A 16,272-nucleotide genomic window follows, 5' to 3' on the forward strand; every position below is an offset into this window, starting at 1 on the left:
TCTTTAGACTGGCGTTTCATGCGGCAAACGCCTCTTACTGTCCGGTTCTTTAAGTCCTACGGTTGGTTCGCGTCCGGCTGGAGACTGAGAAGGACTGAACCGAGCGCCTGTTCAGGAGTTCACACAGGTGCAACGGCGGCGCTGTGAAAGACAGGCATAATCACCGCTCTGCCATAAATCCTCCGGGCGTGTATTGACACGGACGCCGATTCTACGCGATTTCTCTCCCTCGCGCCTGCCCGCGGGCGCAACAACTCAAACAACAACTCCGCTTGTGTCCTCTCGCTCATCACACAAATCCAACTTAAAAACACGACATTATGCGTAATGTACACAGCGCCAACATTGTAAAGGCTTACAAACTCGTTTTAAAGTATCTATTGTTCGTCAACCCACAGACCTAATTTAGCCTGTGGACAGCGATTAGTGTGAAGCTGTGTAACGCTTCCAGTTTCCAGTTCAACAAGAAAAACGGACTTCAACACACAAGGGAGAGATTTTCTTACAGTTTGCTGAACACTTTCACGTGAGCATCAAACCATGCACTCCTCCCTTTGTGGTGAAAAAGGTCTTGTCACAGTTTAAAAATCTAGAAAGGCAGGGAAACACAGCACACATTATATGTAGACCAATTCTGGCGTGCTTATCCAAGCTGAAGTTTATATGTATGAAAGCTTATTTTTCCCTTGTGTTTATGTTTACCAGAGAATGACATTGGTCCAATCAAAAAAACAATGACATTTTACCCCTGAAGATGCAATTTGTGAATCTGGCTCTCCTCTCCTCTCCCCCACCCCCCTTACCTGCTCTTTAAAATACAGTCTTCATCTTAAATGAACTGAACAGGCAAATTTTCATTGATGAATCTGTTTAGTTATATTACATGCAGGGTAATGGTACACACATTACATATGTAAGTGTATAGCCAATACCACACACAACCTTATATTAATTATAACATTTATTGCTTAGAAGATGCTAAATTTGTATTAAACAAAAAAACAAAAAAACAAAAAACAAATAAGGGCTGTACCAATATTAATATATTAACCAGACTAGTTAACGAACTAACATATGATTGTCGACTAGTTTTAGATAAAAATTGATCAGTCTTTATAAATTTTAAATATGTAATGCTTGGTTATTCAGGAAAAATTGAGTTGCACAGAATCACTAACATCTAGGCACTCGCAATAGAGTTTGTGGGCCAAATAAATAATACATTTCAAGTAACTCTAAAGCAGCTTGCACAGCATTGTTGTATGAGACCATAAACCTCCAAATACCCAATGCCTGCCATTCTAAAGCATGCTGTCAGAAATACATTTAGTGTCTACAAAATATATATTATGTCTACAATATATTTTGAGTACTACCAACGTATTAATATTTTGTATACTGAACATCAAAAAGCCCAGGCATATATTAAACAGATTGAACTATCTCTTCAGTATATTCCTGGCTCGATAATAGCTACCAAATACTGTATATGTATGCCCTAGATCTAAAAAATACACACAGGCATGCACTCACACAATCTCAAATTCATCTTTGAAAGACTAAGACAAATCACTCAGTTGTTGAAAGCTGCGAACAATGAAAAAAATCAAGTCGCCCATGATCATGAATCAGATAATAGCATAGGTGGTAGCGCAAAATTCAATACACATGTGTGACTCATATCCGGTGAAGACAGACCGATCTTGTCAGAGATTGGCACATGCAATTAACTGAACAACTTTCCCATCACGCAAACATTTAGAACATGACACAATACACACAATAGACTAAAGACTAAAGATAAAAAGATTGTTAGCATAATTAATGAATTCATAAAATTTATGAAAGGCATGTTTTGTCAGGGTGTGAAATTGAAATCATAGTCGTATTGGCTATAGTAGCTATAGAGTACCGGCTCCAGTGTTTTAAAATGCTCGTGCAACATTTAGGACGTGCACGTACTTGGAAAAGTATTCACATAACCTCCGAACCACTGAACCGCAGATATGTTATCAAAGTTCACGCGAGCTCTGGGTTGGAAATGTTGGTCTCGCGCCTCAGGGACTGACATGCTACAGCAGGAGAAATCTAAACATCTGCGCATGTTTTCTACTGCGACCGGCTTGGCTTCACCTCATTGGCCATTCATCTGGTGATGTCACAGTTGGGAGGGGGGGGGGTTCCAGGACTCATGATGAAACTCCTAACAAACAGCCTGCAAGTCTCAGTCCTGCCCCCGCTCTCTGTTTTCCCAAAGCTCGGCAGGTAAAACAGCCTTGAGCACTGTTTTCCGTTCTGTACTTAAAACTTTCCAAAAGAAAATTGCCGAGGGACACACCAAAATATCTAAATGACTTCATGTTTTGAACATACATTCCTTAGTCATATACCAAGAAAAACAGAAAATTATCATAACAAATAAAAGATTGGGCTTCCAGATAAAGCAGGTGATTATATTAAGATAATGTTTAAGCTTGATCTCTCGATGAACAAGTATTTTATTGTGAGTGGTAAATGCAGGACATTGCACTCATCCTTTGGGGCAGATTAAGTGTTCTGCTCTTCATGAAGCTTCACAAAGCTTTATGAAACATGCAGAGATGCCAGGCTACATCCACACCAGATGAGCAAGGGACTGTGACCTTGAGAACTGTACCTGGTAATTACCTTTAGACAAACACCTGCTACTGTCTGGGTCACTGATGGAAACTGTTTGACGGAGTACCTTGGACATGAACTGTTAGTATTCAACAATGGAAATGCACAGTTGGACTGCATAGCTTGGACATGAACTGTTAGCATTCACCAATGGAAATGCATTGTTTGACTGCGCAGCTTTGACTGACTGTTAGCATTCACCAATGGAAATACACTGTCCGACTGCATGGCTTAGACACCTACAGTTGGCATTCACCAGTAGAAATGCACAGTTCGACCGCGTCGCCTTGCCTTACTTTTAGCTTTCACCGATGGAAATACACCGTTTGACTGACCGTTAGCAGTCACCAGTGGAAACTGACTCGAACAGCTAGCATTCGCCATGGAAACGCACTGTTGGACTGCAGAGCTTTGAGCATCCACCAATGGAAACGTAACGCTTGGCCGTGCAGTTCTAAGGCAGAGCGTTGGAATTCACCAGTGATTTCCCACTGGACTGTTCGCATTCACCAATGGAACCTTACCTCTCGACTGCACAGCTGAAAGTTCTTGCCCTCATGGTAGCAGTTGTACGTTTTCAGCAGGAAAAAGAGATCAGTTCTGAAAGGGAAATGAATTCACAAGTGGTGATTTTGTTTGGTTAATGGACAGAGCACACTACCAATAATTTTTTTAATTTTTTTTTTTAACTAGCATTCCCATCATACAATGGTCAAAATGTGTCCCCACAAGCAGTGTGGTCAAACATGCATCCATCCAGTGTGAACTATGGAAATAAGCACCTGGCTATGACCCGGTCCTCACTGACTTTTATGAAAGATGTCCCACAGTCGTCCATCTTCTAGTGTGTGCCACTTTCAGAGAGCTGAAGGAGGAGGATGAGAGAGGTAAATGGTCAGATCGTAGAAATCCAGTACAAATGTTTACATTTGCTCATTTTGAATATTCAAAGTTCTCACAGTTACAAGAAAATGTATACCAGGTGTGGTAGATATGCAAAAGATAAAGCCATAAATACGTGTCCACATATAAACACACAAGTGCATTCAGTCTTTATATTACATTTATTTTATAATTATAATTATATAGCACATACATAACTTTACACAGCGCATTTCATACAAATAAAGTGCAATGTGCAAATACACCAAAAATAATAAAATGTTAATGCAAAAAAGTACGATAAAACATGAAAAAAAATGAATTAACTGAAACACTCAGTCACCGTGAGCCCTGGGAATTAGGGGAAATCATGTGGTATGACCTGGACCGCAGCCAGACTCCCAAACAGACAGACTCTCACGGCTAAGGAAAGGAAAGGGAATTCATCTCATGACTGCCCCAGCGTGAGTCACCAAAGCCGCCTCTCATTGAAAAGAAAAAAAAAAGAAAAGAAACCAGTCTCTACAACTGCTGCTAATGTTTATGTAAGTTAGGTCAGGTTACAGCTCACATCAATGCACCTGGATTACACACACTTCTTGCATACAAAGAGAGCAAGGACGGAGGGGAAATATCCCTGACAAATGAGGCTGGGGCTGGGGGGGGGGGGGGGGGGGGGGGGTAAAGGGGTTTGGGTTAGAGGAGTCAAATCCAAAAGTATAAAGAAATCGAATCCAAAAGTCAACTTGGTCAAGGTCAATGACAATGCATTTGACAAATGCCTTCCTTCTGAGTTTTTTTCTTTTTCCAAAACCTCTATGCAAGTTTTTGACATGTGTCCTATGAGCCATTCAAAGGCTCAGAATGAAGACAGAGCACATCCCTTTTCAGATGGGGTCACAGAGATTTTTCCAGTGCACGCTTGGTGCAAATGGTTTTTGTTCAGTTTACTTTTGACGGCACGCTTCCCAAACATATTTAATTTAACAGAGCGCAGCTGACATGTCTGAATATGGTACAATGTACAGGCCCTTAACATTACATTACAGGCATTTAGCAGACGCTCTTATCCAGAGCGACTTGCATAACTTTTTACACAGCATTTACACTGCATCCATTTACACTCTATCCATTTACACTGTATATATACTGAAGCAATGCAGGTTAAGTACCTTGGCTCAAGGGTACAACAGCAGACAGAGTGCTACCCGGGAATCGAACATGTGACCGTTATTTAGGTTACAAGACCAGCTCCATACCGACTGTACTACCTTGCCGTCCCTTAACACTGTGATGAGAGAGCCTTGCCGCTTCCCGGAAAGCCTGGTAAATAAAAAACTTGGATGAGCTCCAGATTCACTGTTTTTCAGGTATAATGTCCTGTACTTTGAACCCCCGGGCCACTGACCGGTTACCAAGCCCGCCAAGGACGTGTATTCCATGATCATGTTTTTACGAGACCGTTTAAGGATTGTGCCGGCACTGTGCAGTCAAACAGTTGACCCGTTAGGTCAGAATAGTGTTCACTGTGTGAACTAAACTGTGTTCTTGGCTAGAAATAGCTGTACAAAATAAGTATTGTACCTTACTGAACCTGTGTTTAGCAGTTGTCTATGACCATGAAATGCACTTTTTGTACGTCGCTTTGGATAAAAGCGTCTGCCAAATAAATGTAATGTAATGTAATGACCCAAGAGGGCCGGGTAAAAAAAAACAACCAGCTCTTTAATCTAAACAAGAGGCTGGGTCGTTTTAAAAAAGGTTATTTTAATCGAAATGCTCTAATATGGGATTTTTCCCAGTTTCCCCCTTCTCCAAGAGGTACCTCCTGAGCCGCATGTCCAACAGCTCTGGGGGGAATTCCGCTGGGACTGGGTGAGGTGAGATCGCTAAACTAAGCTCCCCCCCGCGCGCGGGGTAGAGGCTGCAAGGGGGCGCGGCTTCGGCAGGAGGGAAATCCCAGCATGTTCCTATAAATCCAGAGCGCGGGTTAGTCTCGAGCTCAGTTTAGCTTCACGATGAGGTTCTACGTCCACGCGCTGAGCGTCCTCGTCGCTTTCACACTCTCCATATTTCTCAACAAAGGTAAGACCTGAACCTATAGACGCAATGCTGTGCACTTCCAAACCTTTGAGTTTCCATATCGATACTTTCGTTAAGAGATGTCTCAAAAACTTTCCGTAAAATGTCCAGTATTGAGTCAATTCTGAGAGCATGTTTTACTCTGACAGCGCACATTTGATGCATATTTGACTCATAAATGGTTACAGTTGAAGTGACACCTATGAGTAACACCGAATATTTCACCACGTACTTTGTAGAATATGCCTACATTTTTACAGTGCTTGAGCTGCGTAACGTCTCTTTCCGACCTTCTGAAACTTTACCCGATTACGTCTATTTGAAAATCAGTTTGCAAACAAAAGGCGCATTTCCAAAGAAACTAAAATAATCCGACACTGTTGTAGAGCTTGTTAAATGAAAACCAGTTTGGACATATGAGACATTTTGGTCAATTAAACAAAATTTTTTTTTTCCTTTACAGACCAGTTGGGAGAGAGCGCATTCGTTCCAATGAGATGCTTGTGTCCACAGACCAACCCGGTTATCAGACGTCCCCTTATTGATTTCTTAGTGATCAGGAAAGGCCCACACTGCCCTACAGCTGAAATCATGTAAGTATTTAAATGCTGTCTCTGTCACTTAAAACTGTAGTGCAAATTTAAAAGCCTGACGCCATTTTTTTACGAGCAATTTGGGAAAGACTCACACTAAGGGATAGCCCCATATTGTTCCATTTACTAATAGTGTCTGCATTTTTTTCTCCACCGTTACAGAGTCAAGCTGGCGAACAATAAGGAATTATGTTTGAGTCCAAAGGGCCAGCAGGGCAAAAGGCTGCGCAGGTGCTGGAACAGGTGAGAGACTCCGTAAGCCCAGAAAGAAAGAAAAGCATGCTGATGTCATGCCATTCTAACGCTCGACTCACAAACTAAATTCATAGTAGCGGCACAAACCTGTCCATATAAACAGATTTGACGGGGGGGTCACAGTCCCTCACGGTCACAGTCTACTTGAAAGTGTGGCACGTGTTCCAAAAGACTCCATTGCTGTGGCCGCCTGTAGCCGATGCCATTGATGGCATTCAGCGTGTAAGATGGCACGCCTCTCACTTTAAAGGGGAATTACACTTTAAAACACATAACGAATGTGTCGACCTTCATTTTCCGATTCGTTATTTCGTCTTGTTAATATTTTACGATGTTCTGCTGCTTACCTTTACAAATTCCGGAAGTAGACCTAGGCAGCATATCATTGCGCGACTTCAACGCTATGCTTTTTTTCTTCTAAGAAGAAAAAACTGGAAACCGTACTACTATGTGGACTTGCGCTAAAAAAAAGATCTGTTTCAAACGTTATACATTTAAAACGAAATAACTAATCAAAAAATTAAGGTCGACACATTCATTAGAAGGTAAATGGTAAATGGACTGCATTTATATTGCGCTTTTATCCAAAGCGCTTTACAATTGATGCCTCTCATTCCCCAGAGCAGTTAGGGGTTAGGATTTGAACCGGCAACCCTCCGACTGCTAGACAATCGGTCTTACCTCCTGAGCTATGTCGCCCCAGAAGGACAATATAAACAAAATAAGCCCATGTGTGTTTGAAAGTGCAATTCCCCTTTTTAATAAAATGCATTAAATAGGTTGCGTCTAGATGGGATACAGGAGATTTCAGGAGGCGGTGTCCTATCCAAGACGTTCGCCACAATGGAAGAATTTAATTGTGCCTCCTTCCTCCTTCCAGGAGAAAAGTTTGACCTCATTTGTTAGCCAAATTTAAGGATAAATCGTATGGACCGAAAGGTAGCCAAATGAAAGCTGGGGAAACTAGCAACACAGGCTACCGAGCTTTACTTGCCTTACCCATCTTTCATAGTTTCCCCATCTTTTTATTTGGCCACCTTTTTGTCCAAATGATTTGTCCTTAGTTTGGCCAGCAAATGCAGTCAAACTGTCCTTGATTTAAATTCTTTAATCGTGGAGAATGTACTGTGGCGAACCTACTCCTACCTGGAAACCACATCCTGACATCTCCCATGTGCCATCTAGATACGGCCCATTAAACACTACCAGTGAAATCAAAAGCACCGTTGACGTTTCTTGTTCCCTGTTTTTCAAGGAGTGAGAAAAATGGAGGGGATAAGAAGAAATGCCTGCAGAGGAGGAGGAGGAAGGCACAGCAGAGAAAGGGGTTGGGGCAGACCCCCGGAATGGGGGACACTTCCTGAATGGCTTCAACACGCCCAACTGATGGAAGAGCAAGGCATTCTGGGATTGAGTTGATTGTGCTGGACCTATACCTCAGAGAGGACTTCCGCTGCATATGCTTAGGGCATGTTTCAGGAGCTCAAAATGGCCCCTGGATCCACCGAGGGTCCATCACCTGTACATACAACCACAGAAGAGATGCCCGGGCTGCTGGTCGGTCTGGTTTGGGTGGGGAGGTACCCAGAAGTCTGTGCGTTTAAATCCCCACTATGGCGAATTGCTTGGTTTTGGACTCTTGACCAAAGTGACTCTTGAAACAAAATTCCAGTGTGCAAAAGTTTGAAGAATATGACTTTTGAAAAGAAGACACAAGAGAAAAACGCTACTTAAATTAAAGTGGTCTTTCCCACAGAAAAAAATCTGTCATTAATATATTATATATGTATCTTAAAAGGATACAAAAAGCTTTAAGGATACAGTGTAGCATAAATGTTTTTGTATGTAACTTTTTTATTTTATTATGTAACTTTATAATGCACTTGAAATGAAAAATAAACACAACTGAATTTTTTTTTTGCTGTGTTCATTTTCAACCTGTGATGCTCAGTTACGCACATTGTCTAATTTGGAAACCCAACAAGACTGTTCCCTAATGTCCCCAATGTTAAACAAAAAAAAACTGAAGTTGTACACCACTAAGACACTAAGCTACCCGTTAAAATATAAAATTAAGTGAAGGTTATATTTCAGATTACCACAACTCCTCACTTTAATCCCAGAGTCGGATCGATAAAGAGCGTGTGTGGCTACTCAATATGAGCTTCTGTCACTCCTAAGCAGGGCTAATTCTCTGTACTGCAGAGGAAACCATTAAAAACAGTTCATAGCAATTTGTGACAAGTCCTATTTGGGAGAAAATGAGAACCATTTCCTCCAACGAGGAGCCATTTCAAGGGACAGTTGACTTTATGGGGGTTACTTGATAATACATCAGTTTTAGTGTACATTTTAAATTGCCCCAGACAGTTCTTGTGTATGATTTAAGATATTTTAGATATGTAGACAGGTTTAGTGAGCTGCCAGATTTACAATGGCAAGTATAGGACATTCAGGGGTTCATGGTCTAAAGCAAGAAAGTACACTAAGTAGCTCCAAAGAAGCCTGTGAAACAATGCTGTTTAGATGTACACAAAATATGAAATATCAAAAAAACCCATTAAGTGAACTATCTTTTTAAATTTTGTGGTTGCTTTTACCAAATTGAGGAGGAGGGCTGCACTACCCACACATCAACAAATACAGATTAATAGGCTTTTCTTTCAAGAATAATAAATAATTTTTAACCAAAGGCGGCTACTTTAACTAACTGACAGGATGACAGCGTTTTCATGCAACTCTTAAATTTATGATTTCAGAGGTCGAAGTTTGCTAAGAATTATGCATACAAATTTAACTGCTACATACTTTTCCCAATGGCATTTACTTTTAAAACACGCATTTCCACCAAACGACAGCGAGCTCAAATGTACAGACGTCTCAAACATACATGCAAAAAGCGGGAATGATTCGCAGCAGGAAGTAGCGAACAATGCTTTGTTATTTTAAGTTAATCATTAACCTTGATAAATATTTAATAGAAATATAGAATATTGTCCGCCTGCCACATGTAGGCCAAGTCCACGAACGTGTGAAAATTGGCGTGTCCTAACAAGCCTGAAGTGTCTGGCACAACCTGAAGCGACACAAGTGTACAAATGGTGGTTTTCTGTAAATCAGGTGGTTAGGATGATGCCGCTCAATATGGTCATTCAGGAAGCGTCTTGTATTAGTATCTTGGAGAAAGTGAATCAGCACGGACATTGTAGCAGAGTCGGTCATGCCTGCCAGAAAAATTTGCGCAGTTTTCAGCTCGCTGCTTCTTCTTTGGGTCGCGTGGGCAGACGGAGGTAAGTTCCGTGACGGCCGCCGTCTGAACCATAATCGCTCGGTAGTGCACCGCTGTTAATTTTTTTTATTATTTTCAAATGTGTTTACAGACATGCGGGGTAGATGCGTGTGTCCGAACAAAGTTGACGCGGTGCATCCGAAGCGCGTCGCCGATATCACAGTGCTACAGAAGGATGCGTTCTGCGGCGAGACTCAGATAATGTAAGTGTCTTACAATCAGCACAGAAATGGCACGGATAAACTAACGAGTGATGATCGGTTTTAAGCTTCCATTTTTCCAACATTGCAGTATTGGAACTGCCACTTTCAGGACTTGCAATGCTGTGAAAAAGTATTTACCCCCCTCCTGATGTACTCTATTATTGCTTACTTGTTACATTGCATTACATTACATTACAGGCATTTAGCAGACGCTCTTATCCAGAGCGACGTACAACAAGTGCATTAGTTCAAGGTGCAGAGGTGCAAAAGAAACATACTAGAGTGAAGTAAAGATCGTAGTGCCAGAAGTGACCACATAGATCAGGTTACACTGTTAACACTGAATGGTTTCAGATCTTAAGACAAAATGTAACATTAGACAAATGGCACTCGAGTGAGCACAAGACACATTTAAAAAATGATTTCATTTAATGAAAAACGTTTTCGAACACCCATATCACCCACACAAAAGTTTGTTACTCAACAAATTGACCAAATTTTATTGATAATTAGATTCAGCTGACTGAACACAGCCAGGCTTGATTGGAGCTAGCCCTGTTGAATCTAAACCGCACTCGCATTGAATCATCAGAGTGAAGTAATCACCACAAAGTTTCTACCAGCCAACTATGCCACGATCGAAAGGAAATCGTGGAAAAGATGAGGAAAATCTATAATATATAAAACATATCAGTCTGGAAAGGGTTACAAAGCCATTTCTAAGACTCTGGGACTTCGCTGAACCACGGCGAGAGCCATTTAAAACAGAGAACACTTGGAAATGTGGTGAATCTTCCCAGGAGTGGCCAGACTGGCAAAAGAATTTCTCAGAGGGCGCAGCGACAACTCATCCAGGAAGTCACAAAAGATCCCAGAACATCCAGAGAACTGCCGTCTTCTCTATGGGACTCGTGGGAGAGTAGCAAGGTGGACAACACAGCTAACCAAGATAAACATTAATGCTACCTTTGCAAAAAAAGCACCTGAATGATCCCCCAAGCCTTTTGGGATAATGTTCTGTGGACAGATTAGCCAACAGTGGAGCTTTTTGCAAGACGTGGGACCCATTATGTCTGCCGTAAAGCAAGCACCGCCTTTCACAGTGAGAACATCATACTAACGGTCAAACATGGCGTTTGGTGGTGTGGGCATGCTTTGTTGCCTCAGAAGCTAGACAAATGGCCATTATTGTAGGAATCGTGAATTCTGTTCTGTACCAGAAAATTCTTAAGGAGAATGTCCGGTCATCTGTCCGTGAGCTGAAGCTGAAGTGTAATTGGGTTATGCAGCAAGTCAATGGCCCAAAACACAAAAGTCCACATCTGAATGGTTGAAAAGAAACAAAATTAAAGTTCTGGAAAGGCCTAGTCAACGTCCTGACTTAAACCCAATAGAGATGCTGTGGCACGACCTGAAATGAGCAGTTCAAGCTCGGAAACCTACCAGTTCTCTGAATTAAAGCAGTTCTGCAAAGAAGTGTGGGCTAAAAATCCTCCACAGCGACGTGAAAGACTGATATAAAATTTGAAGCCGTTCAGTGTGACGAATATGCAATAGCAGCGTAAATCAGACACTGTACCACAAACGGATGACTGATTTAACATAATGTGTTTTTGTATTAAAGGGTGATTTAAGAGCCAAGTGTTCTATAACTGTTCAGTTTTCCATGAAAGCGAGTCACTGTAAGTTGTCGGGGCATGTTTCATCAGTCAGAAATCATGACGGTGATCTTACAGGCTGTGTGTGAAAGCCATTTCCCGTAAATTGAATAGGCCTACCACTAATGTGAGAAAGGCAACATCAGACATGCACCTGCTTGCCACCGTGTTATGAAATCCGCACCTTCCTTTTGTCCAAACGTTTCCAAGATATTACTTTGCGGTTGCGGTAAAATGTTGAGCGTTGCGAGTTTATTAGCGATTGTGATTAACAGATTAACAACCAAACATTTTGCAGCGGTTTAGAACAGGTCTACTTGACTCTGGTCCAGGAGGACTGTGTTCTGAGATGTTTCTCCAGCTCTTTCGAGGGAAGGCAGCCAGTTGCAAAACAGTGCAGCTCCTCACAGTGTTCAGTGTGTGAACATTTATGTATTTGTTTGTTGTTTCACAGGAATATATATTTTTTTTTAAACTATGTTGAAAAGAACAGACGTTGCCTCGGGCCCAGCTCAGACAATCTGACTTTCAGAGGGCTTCTGCTTGCAGAGTGAGGAAAGGGGTGAAAACGTGAGTTTAGGAATGAGGAGGATAAAGAGGAGAAGGAAAGAGAAATTGCAGCAAAATTATGATTATGAAAAAAAGAGAAGACTAGAGGAGGGGAGTGAGGAAGAGTACATTTGATTCCCAGGTAGAGCCGCATCCAACTACCCTCTCAGAAAGCTGCAGTGCTTTCATTTGTAATATTACCGCTACCTTTTGTTACTTTGCAGGCACTTAGCAGGCATATTATGTAAAACTTGTACAACTTTATACATTTTTTTTATGGATACTGTGTATATCCTGAACCAATTCAGATCGAGTACCTGAGTTAAGTATTCAGGTTAAGGGTACAACGGCTGTGCCCTAACCTGGGAACTGAACCCGCAACCTTGAGGTTACAAAGCCCAGGTTCCTTGCGCATTGTACTGCCCTGCAACCTACTTAATACGGTTTGTGTGTTTCGGTCTAACGGGTACAACTGCTCTCCTCTTCAGACTCACTCTGAAGCAGAACGGCGAGGTGTGTCTGAACCCAGACTCAGAACAGGGCCGAAACATCCAGGAATGCTGGAGGAGGTGAGCGGGGGAAAAACAAGCTGCTGACTTGCATTCAGAAGACTGATTTCACAAAGTCGTCTGCAGCAGGACAGCCCAAGTCAGGCCGCTGACCGACTGGGGCTGGATTCAGGCCTATAATCCAACCCCAATTCAAGTCACTCAGTGAATTAATGCCACACAATTCTCACATCTAAAGAGGCAGTTATTCGGCACACTGCCGAATATGTACATTATAAATGTAATGCTCTGTCTACGCAGGGACTTAACAGAAAATAAATGCTAAGGAGACTGCACCACACTGCTCTAAATACTACGCATAAAATTTGATTAATAGCCTCAATTTAAAATAATTACTGTAACGGCTTTAAAAATATGGCAATGTGCTGCATTCAATGTCGTGCAAAATGAAGACTGTAAAGACTGGAAATACATAGGTGGAATATGTTAACTAAATACCTAACATTATGCCCTTGCATAAACTGTAATATCTATTTTTATTATCTTTAACAGTGTTGATAACAGTTTTCAGTATGTGAAGATGCAGTACAGCTTCAGATTTTAAAGACGTTTGTTTCAGTCTTCAGTGCAGTAGCAAACACTGCCATCTAGCGGGAAAAATATATATTTTCAAGCCAAGCCCTTGTTTATAATAAATTCTGCCCCTACTTAAATATACAATTTTAACCAATAAACAGCCAGCCGTTAAAAGTACACCAGTGAGATTTCTCGCTGTCACTGACCACTAGAGGGAGCCAGGACAGAGGCCAGATTAATCTTTTGGAAAATTCATGTTTGGAAATCTCAAATTTGCTCTTTTCTACTGACACACTAATGCAGAAAACAAAAAATAAACATCTAAGACCAAATATATACTATATATTATATTTAAAAATCTAGGGTGCCTAAGACTTTTGCACAGCACTGTATATTTTTAAGTTAAGGAATATTACATTACTTGCCAGATGTCCGGTTTTGACCAGAATGACTGATTTCCAAATTATCTGTATATGTCTGGTTTGTGGTTCCAACCGGACAACCTAATGTTCGGCCCGAGTACCTGATGGGAGAAATTTACCGGTAGATTCTAATGAATTTGCGTCTCAGTGACTCGGTTGGTTGCTCAGGGGTGCGAGTGGGCAGAGTTCAATATGGAAGAGGAGACTTCTTTGATTGCAAACACAGGACCACAGCGAAGCTAAAACAACCCCTGCATAGTATGCCTTTAACACCAGCAGCCAGTCTACATTAACAGCCTTCATTTAAAAAAAAAAAAAAAAAAATTTCCTCACACACTGATTTTTATTTGTCTAAGTGTTGCTTTTTCACTTTTTATTTTATTTTAACTTTTTTTTTTTTTTTTAAGTAAGCAAAAACAAACAAAACAAAAGGGCAGAAGTGATAACAAATTCATAAAATACTGACCTAATCAAACCAGAACAAAACAGAAAAAGAGGAAAGAAAACCAATAATCAAACAAAAAAGAGAAAGAGAGAGAAAAACTAATATATATATATATATATTAGTTTTTCTCTCTCTCTTCTTTTGATTATTGTTATATATATATAGGTATATGTATATTATTATATATATATAGATATATAGTGGTCATAAATGCCTTAATTTCTTTATCTTCTTGTTTTCCAGCCATGACATGGACCCAGCAAAAACAAAGGCGTGCTTAAGGAAGAAGAAAACAACCCACTAAGCTGACCGCACAAGACATCACCATAATACAGTATAATAGCGCAATACTCCATGTAGGCTGATACCCCAGACATGTTACAGTTGCGCTTTTAATCTCGCATATGAAGGGACCTCATACAGTGCATGCGCATGGTTTTTTTTGTACCTGTATTTTATATTAAAAACAAAGAAGATAATTAAAAAAAAAATAAATAAAAAAATCTAAAGCCAAGATTGTGGGTGTGTTGGCAGTTGCATGCTTTACGTTCTTTTGCTGTTCAATTTAACAATGATAAGTAAAAGCATTTAATAAACACCTCACCATCTTTTAAACATGAACCTTTACTCCAATGATTGTGCAAACATACCCAGCCCTTCTTGTTTAAGTAACTGTATGTAACTTGACGCTGAAATACGAATTGCCTCTCTGAGGACATTAAAGTTTTCTAATCTAATCTAATCTAATCTAATCTAATCTAATCTAATCTTAGTCTCAAACCATTTCAGAATTATTGCAGAGCAAAGCCCTGATGGCATGCAGGTAGAAATCCATTTTCTACTATTGTTACCATTCCTCTGTCAGGATTCTGCCTTTTTCTATTTCTGTTTTTCCTTTCTGGGCCCCCAGATGGTGGCATTTCAGTTTGCTCTCTCTTTAGTTACCCCTGTGTTAATTGTATTATCGTTTTCAATTATTCCATCGTTGTTTTTTCTTTGGGTCTCGTTATCCCTTCCTTTTTGGGTTTGATTGTGTATCGAGTTCTCCCTGTGTCTTGTTAGAGTTGTGGCTATTTAGGTTCTCTGTTTCCCTGACTCGGGTGCTGGTTCCTTGTGTTTCTGCTTGTGTTTATGCCTGTGTGTCTGACTGTGTTCATGCCTGTGTGTTTCCACCTTAGAGTATCTGCCTGTTTGAATCTGCCCGTCCGTTTCTACCAGCACTCTGTCTGAGAGTTCTGCCCTGCCCGAGTTCTGTTTTCCTTGTGTGTTTTTTTTTTTTTTTGGTTTTTGAAAATTCTGCTGTTTTTGTTTCTGAACTTTTTGTGTTTTTGGAAGTGCCCTGTGTGGCCTTGTTTTTGTTCCCTGTTTTCTGTCACCTGCATTAGATTAAAGTCTTTGGTTGGATTTGCCTTTTTGGAGTTCCTGGTGTTTTTTCCTTACTCAGGGTTTGGGTCCTCATACTTAAACAGTGTAGACAGACATGTACACACACGAAGAGACAAAAACATTCCCTTTCCATTGTTAATGCCAATTCCTATAATTGTAGTGTAGATACAAATGGACCCACACAGATGAAGACCCTAATTAGGTATTGTTACGCACCTTTTCTCGGTCATAATAAGGCACATATTCCCATTCTATCTTTCTTTCTCTCTCAACAATGATTCCTGTTATTCCAGGTGGGGAAACACCTAGTTTTTTTTTTTTCTAATACATTTTTTAAATGAAAAAAGTACTTAAATACTCATATTCTGGAATCAGTGCCGTAGCCTCCACAATATCTATTTAGGCCAATGCAAGGCAGTTTTACACCAAAAAAAAATACAAAATGTGTCATACATACTTATTTAATAAGTGGTACTCTACAAAAATCGATTTAAGGCATTTTTTTCGAAATCCTTCAGCTCACAGAAGCTACTTGTTTAAAAGCATTATTTCCACCATAACGCTAAATTATTAAGACTAAGGACATGGGGAAGCACTGAGAACATATTTAATGTAAAAGCTAGCAATGTTACATCATGAAATATGAACATGGATATCTTCTGCAGCAATTCCAGTATGTACAGTCACACACACAAACAAACACACACACACACACACACACACACACACCAAGTCAAGACAGCAGTCTAGGTGACCACCCTCGTC

The 16,272-nt window shown here is 40.6% G+C and overlaps 3 protein-coding genes across 3 annotated transcripts in view; 2 read left to right on the forward strand and 1 right to left on the reverse strand.

Annotated features, from left to right (window-relative positions):
- The window catches only part of rassf4a (Ras association domain family member 4a), a 40,133-nt gene that overhangs the window by 16,941 nt on the left and 6,920 nt on the right, over window positions 1-16,272 (reverse strand). The window contains exons 2-3 of the mRNA XM_035400771.1: window positions 3,441-3,523; window positions 3,183-3,258 (exon numbers count right to left, since the gene is read on the reverse strand). Coding sequence (XP_035256662.1) covers window positions 3,183-3,258; window positions 3,441-3,496 — 132 coding nt within the window. The 5' untranslated portion in view covers window positions 3,497-3,523. The remainder of the gene's footprint in view (window positions 1-3,182; window positions 3,259-3,440; window positions 3,524-16,272) is intronic.
- LOC118218238 (interleukin-8) lies at window positions 5,517-8,387 on the forward strand. Its single transcript, XM_035400772.1, has 4 exons — window positions 5,517-5,625; window positions 6,086-6,215; window positions 6,378-6,458; window positions 7,726-8,387. Exons 1-4 carry the CDS (start codon window positions 5,559-5,561, stop codon window positions 7,832-7,834), a joined length of 387 nt encoding a protein of 128 aa, XP_035256663.1. The 5' UTR covers window positions 5,517-5,558; the 3' UTR covers window positions 7,835-8,387.
- Window positions 9,603-15,530, forward strand: cxcl18a.1 (chemokine (C-X-C motif) ligand 18a, duplicate 1). The gene is made up of 4 exons (XM_035400773.1): window positions 9,603-9,760; window positions 9,851-9,962; window positions 12,658-12,738; window positions 14,365-15,530. Exons 1-4 carry the CDS (start codon window positions 9,691-9,693, stop codon window positions 14,423-14,425), a joined length of 324 nt encoding a protein of 107 aa, XP_035256664.1. The 5' UTR covers window positions 9,603-9,690; the 3' UTR covers window positions 14,426-15,530.

The sequence above is a fragment of the Anguilla anguilla genome, chromosome 18, assembly GCF_013347855.1.
Source record: "Anguilla anguilla isolate fAngAng1 chromosome 18, fAngAng1.pri, whole genome shotgun sequence".
Lineage (NCBI taxonomy): Eukaryota > Metazoa > Chordata > Actinopteri > Anguilliformes > Anguillidae > Anguilla > Anguilla anguilla.

What these genes read in the sequence shown, in the direction of transcription:
- LOC118218238 (XM_035400772.1), top strand. Translation starts at nt 5,559, where the DNA reads ATGAGGTTCTACGTCCACGCGCTGAGCGTCCTCGTCGCTTTCACACTC. An exon ending in CTCCATATTTCTCAACAAAG is followed by an intron (nt 5,626 to 6,085) that starts GTAAGACCTGAA and finishes TTTCCTTTACAG; the next exon opens with ACCAGTTGGGAGAGAGCGCA. An exon ending in TGCCCTACAGCTGAAATCAT is followed by an intron (nt 6,216 to 6,377) that starts GTAAGTATTTAA and finishes CCACCGTTACAG; the next exon opens with AGTCAAGCTGGCGAACAATA.
- cxcl18a.1 (XM_035400773.1), top strand. Translation starts at nt 9,691, where the DNA reads ATGCCTGCCAGAAAAATTTGCGCAGTTTTCAGCTCGCTGCTTCTTCTT. An exon ending in GGTCGCGTGGGCAGACGGAG is followed by an intron (nt 9,761 to 9,850) that starts GTAAGTTCCGTG and finishes ATGTGTTTACAG; the next exon opens with ACATGCGGGGTAGATGCGTG. An exon ending in ATCCAGGAATGCTGGAGGAG is followed by an intron (nt 12,739 to 14,364) that starts GTGAGCGGGGGA and finishes CTTGTTTTCCAG; the next exon opens with CCATGACATGGACCCAGCAA.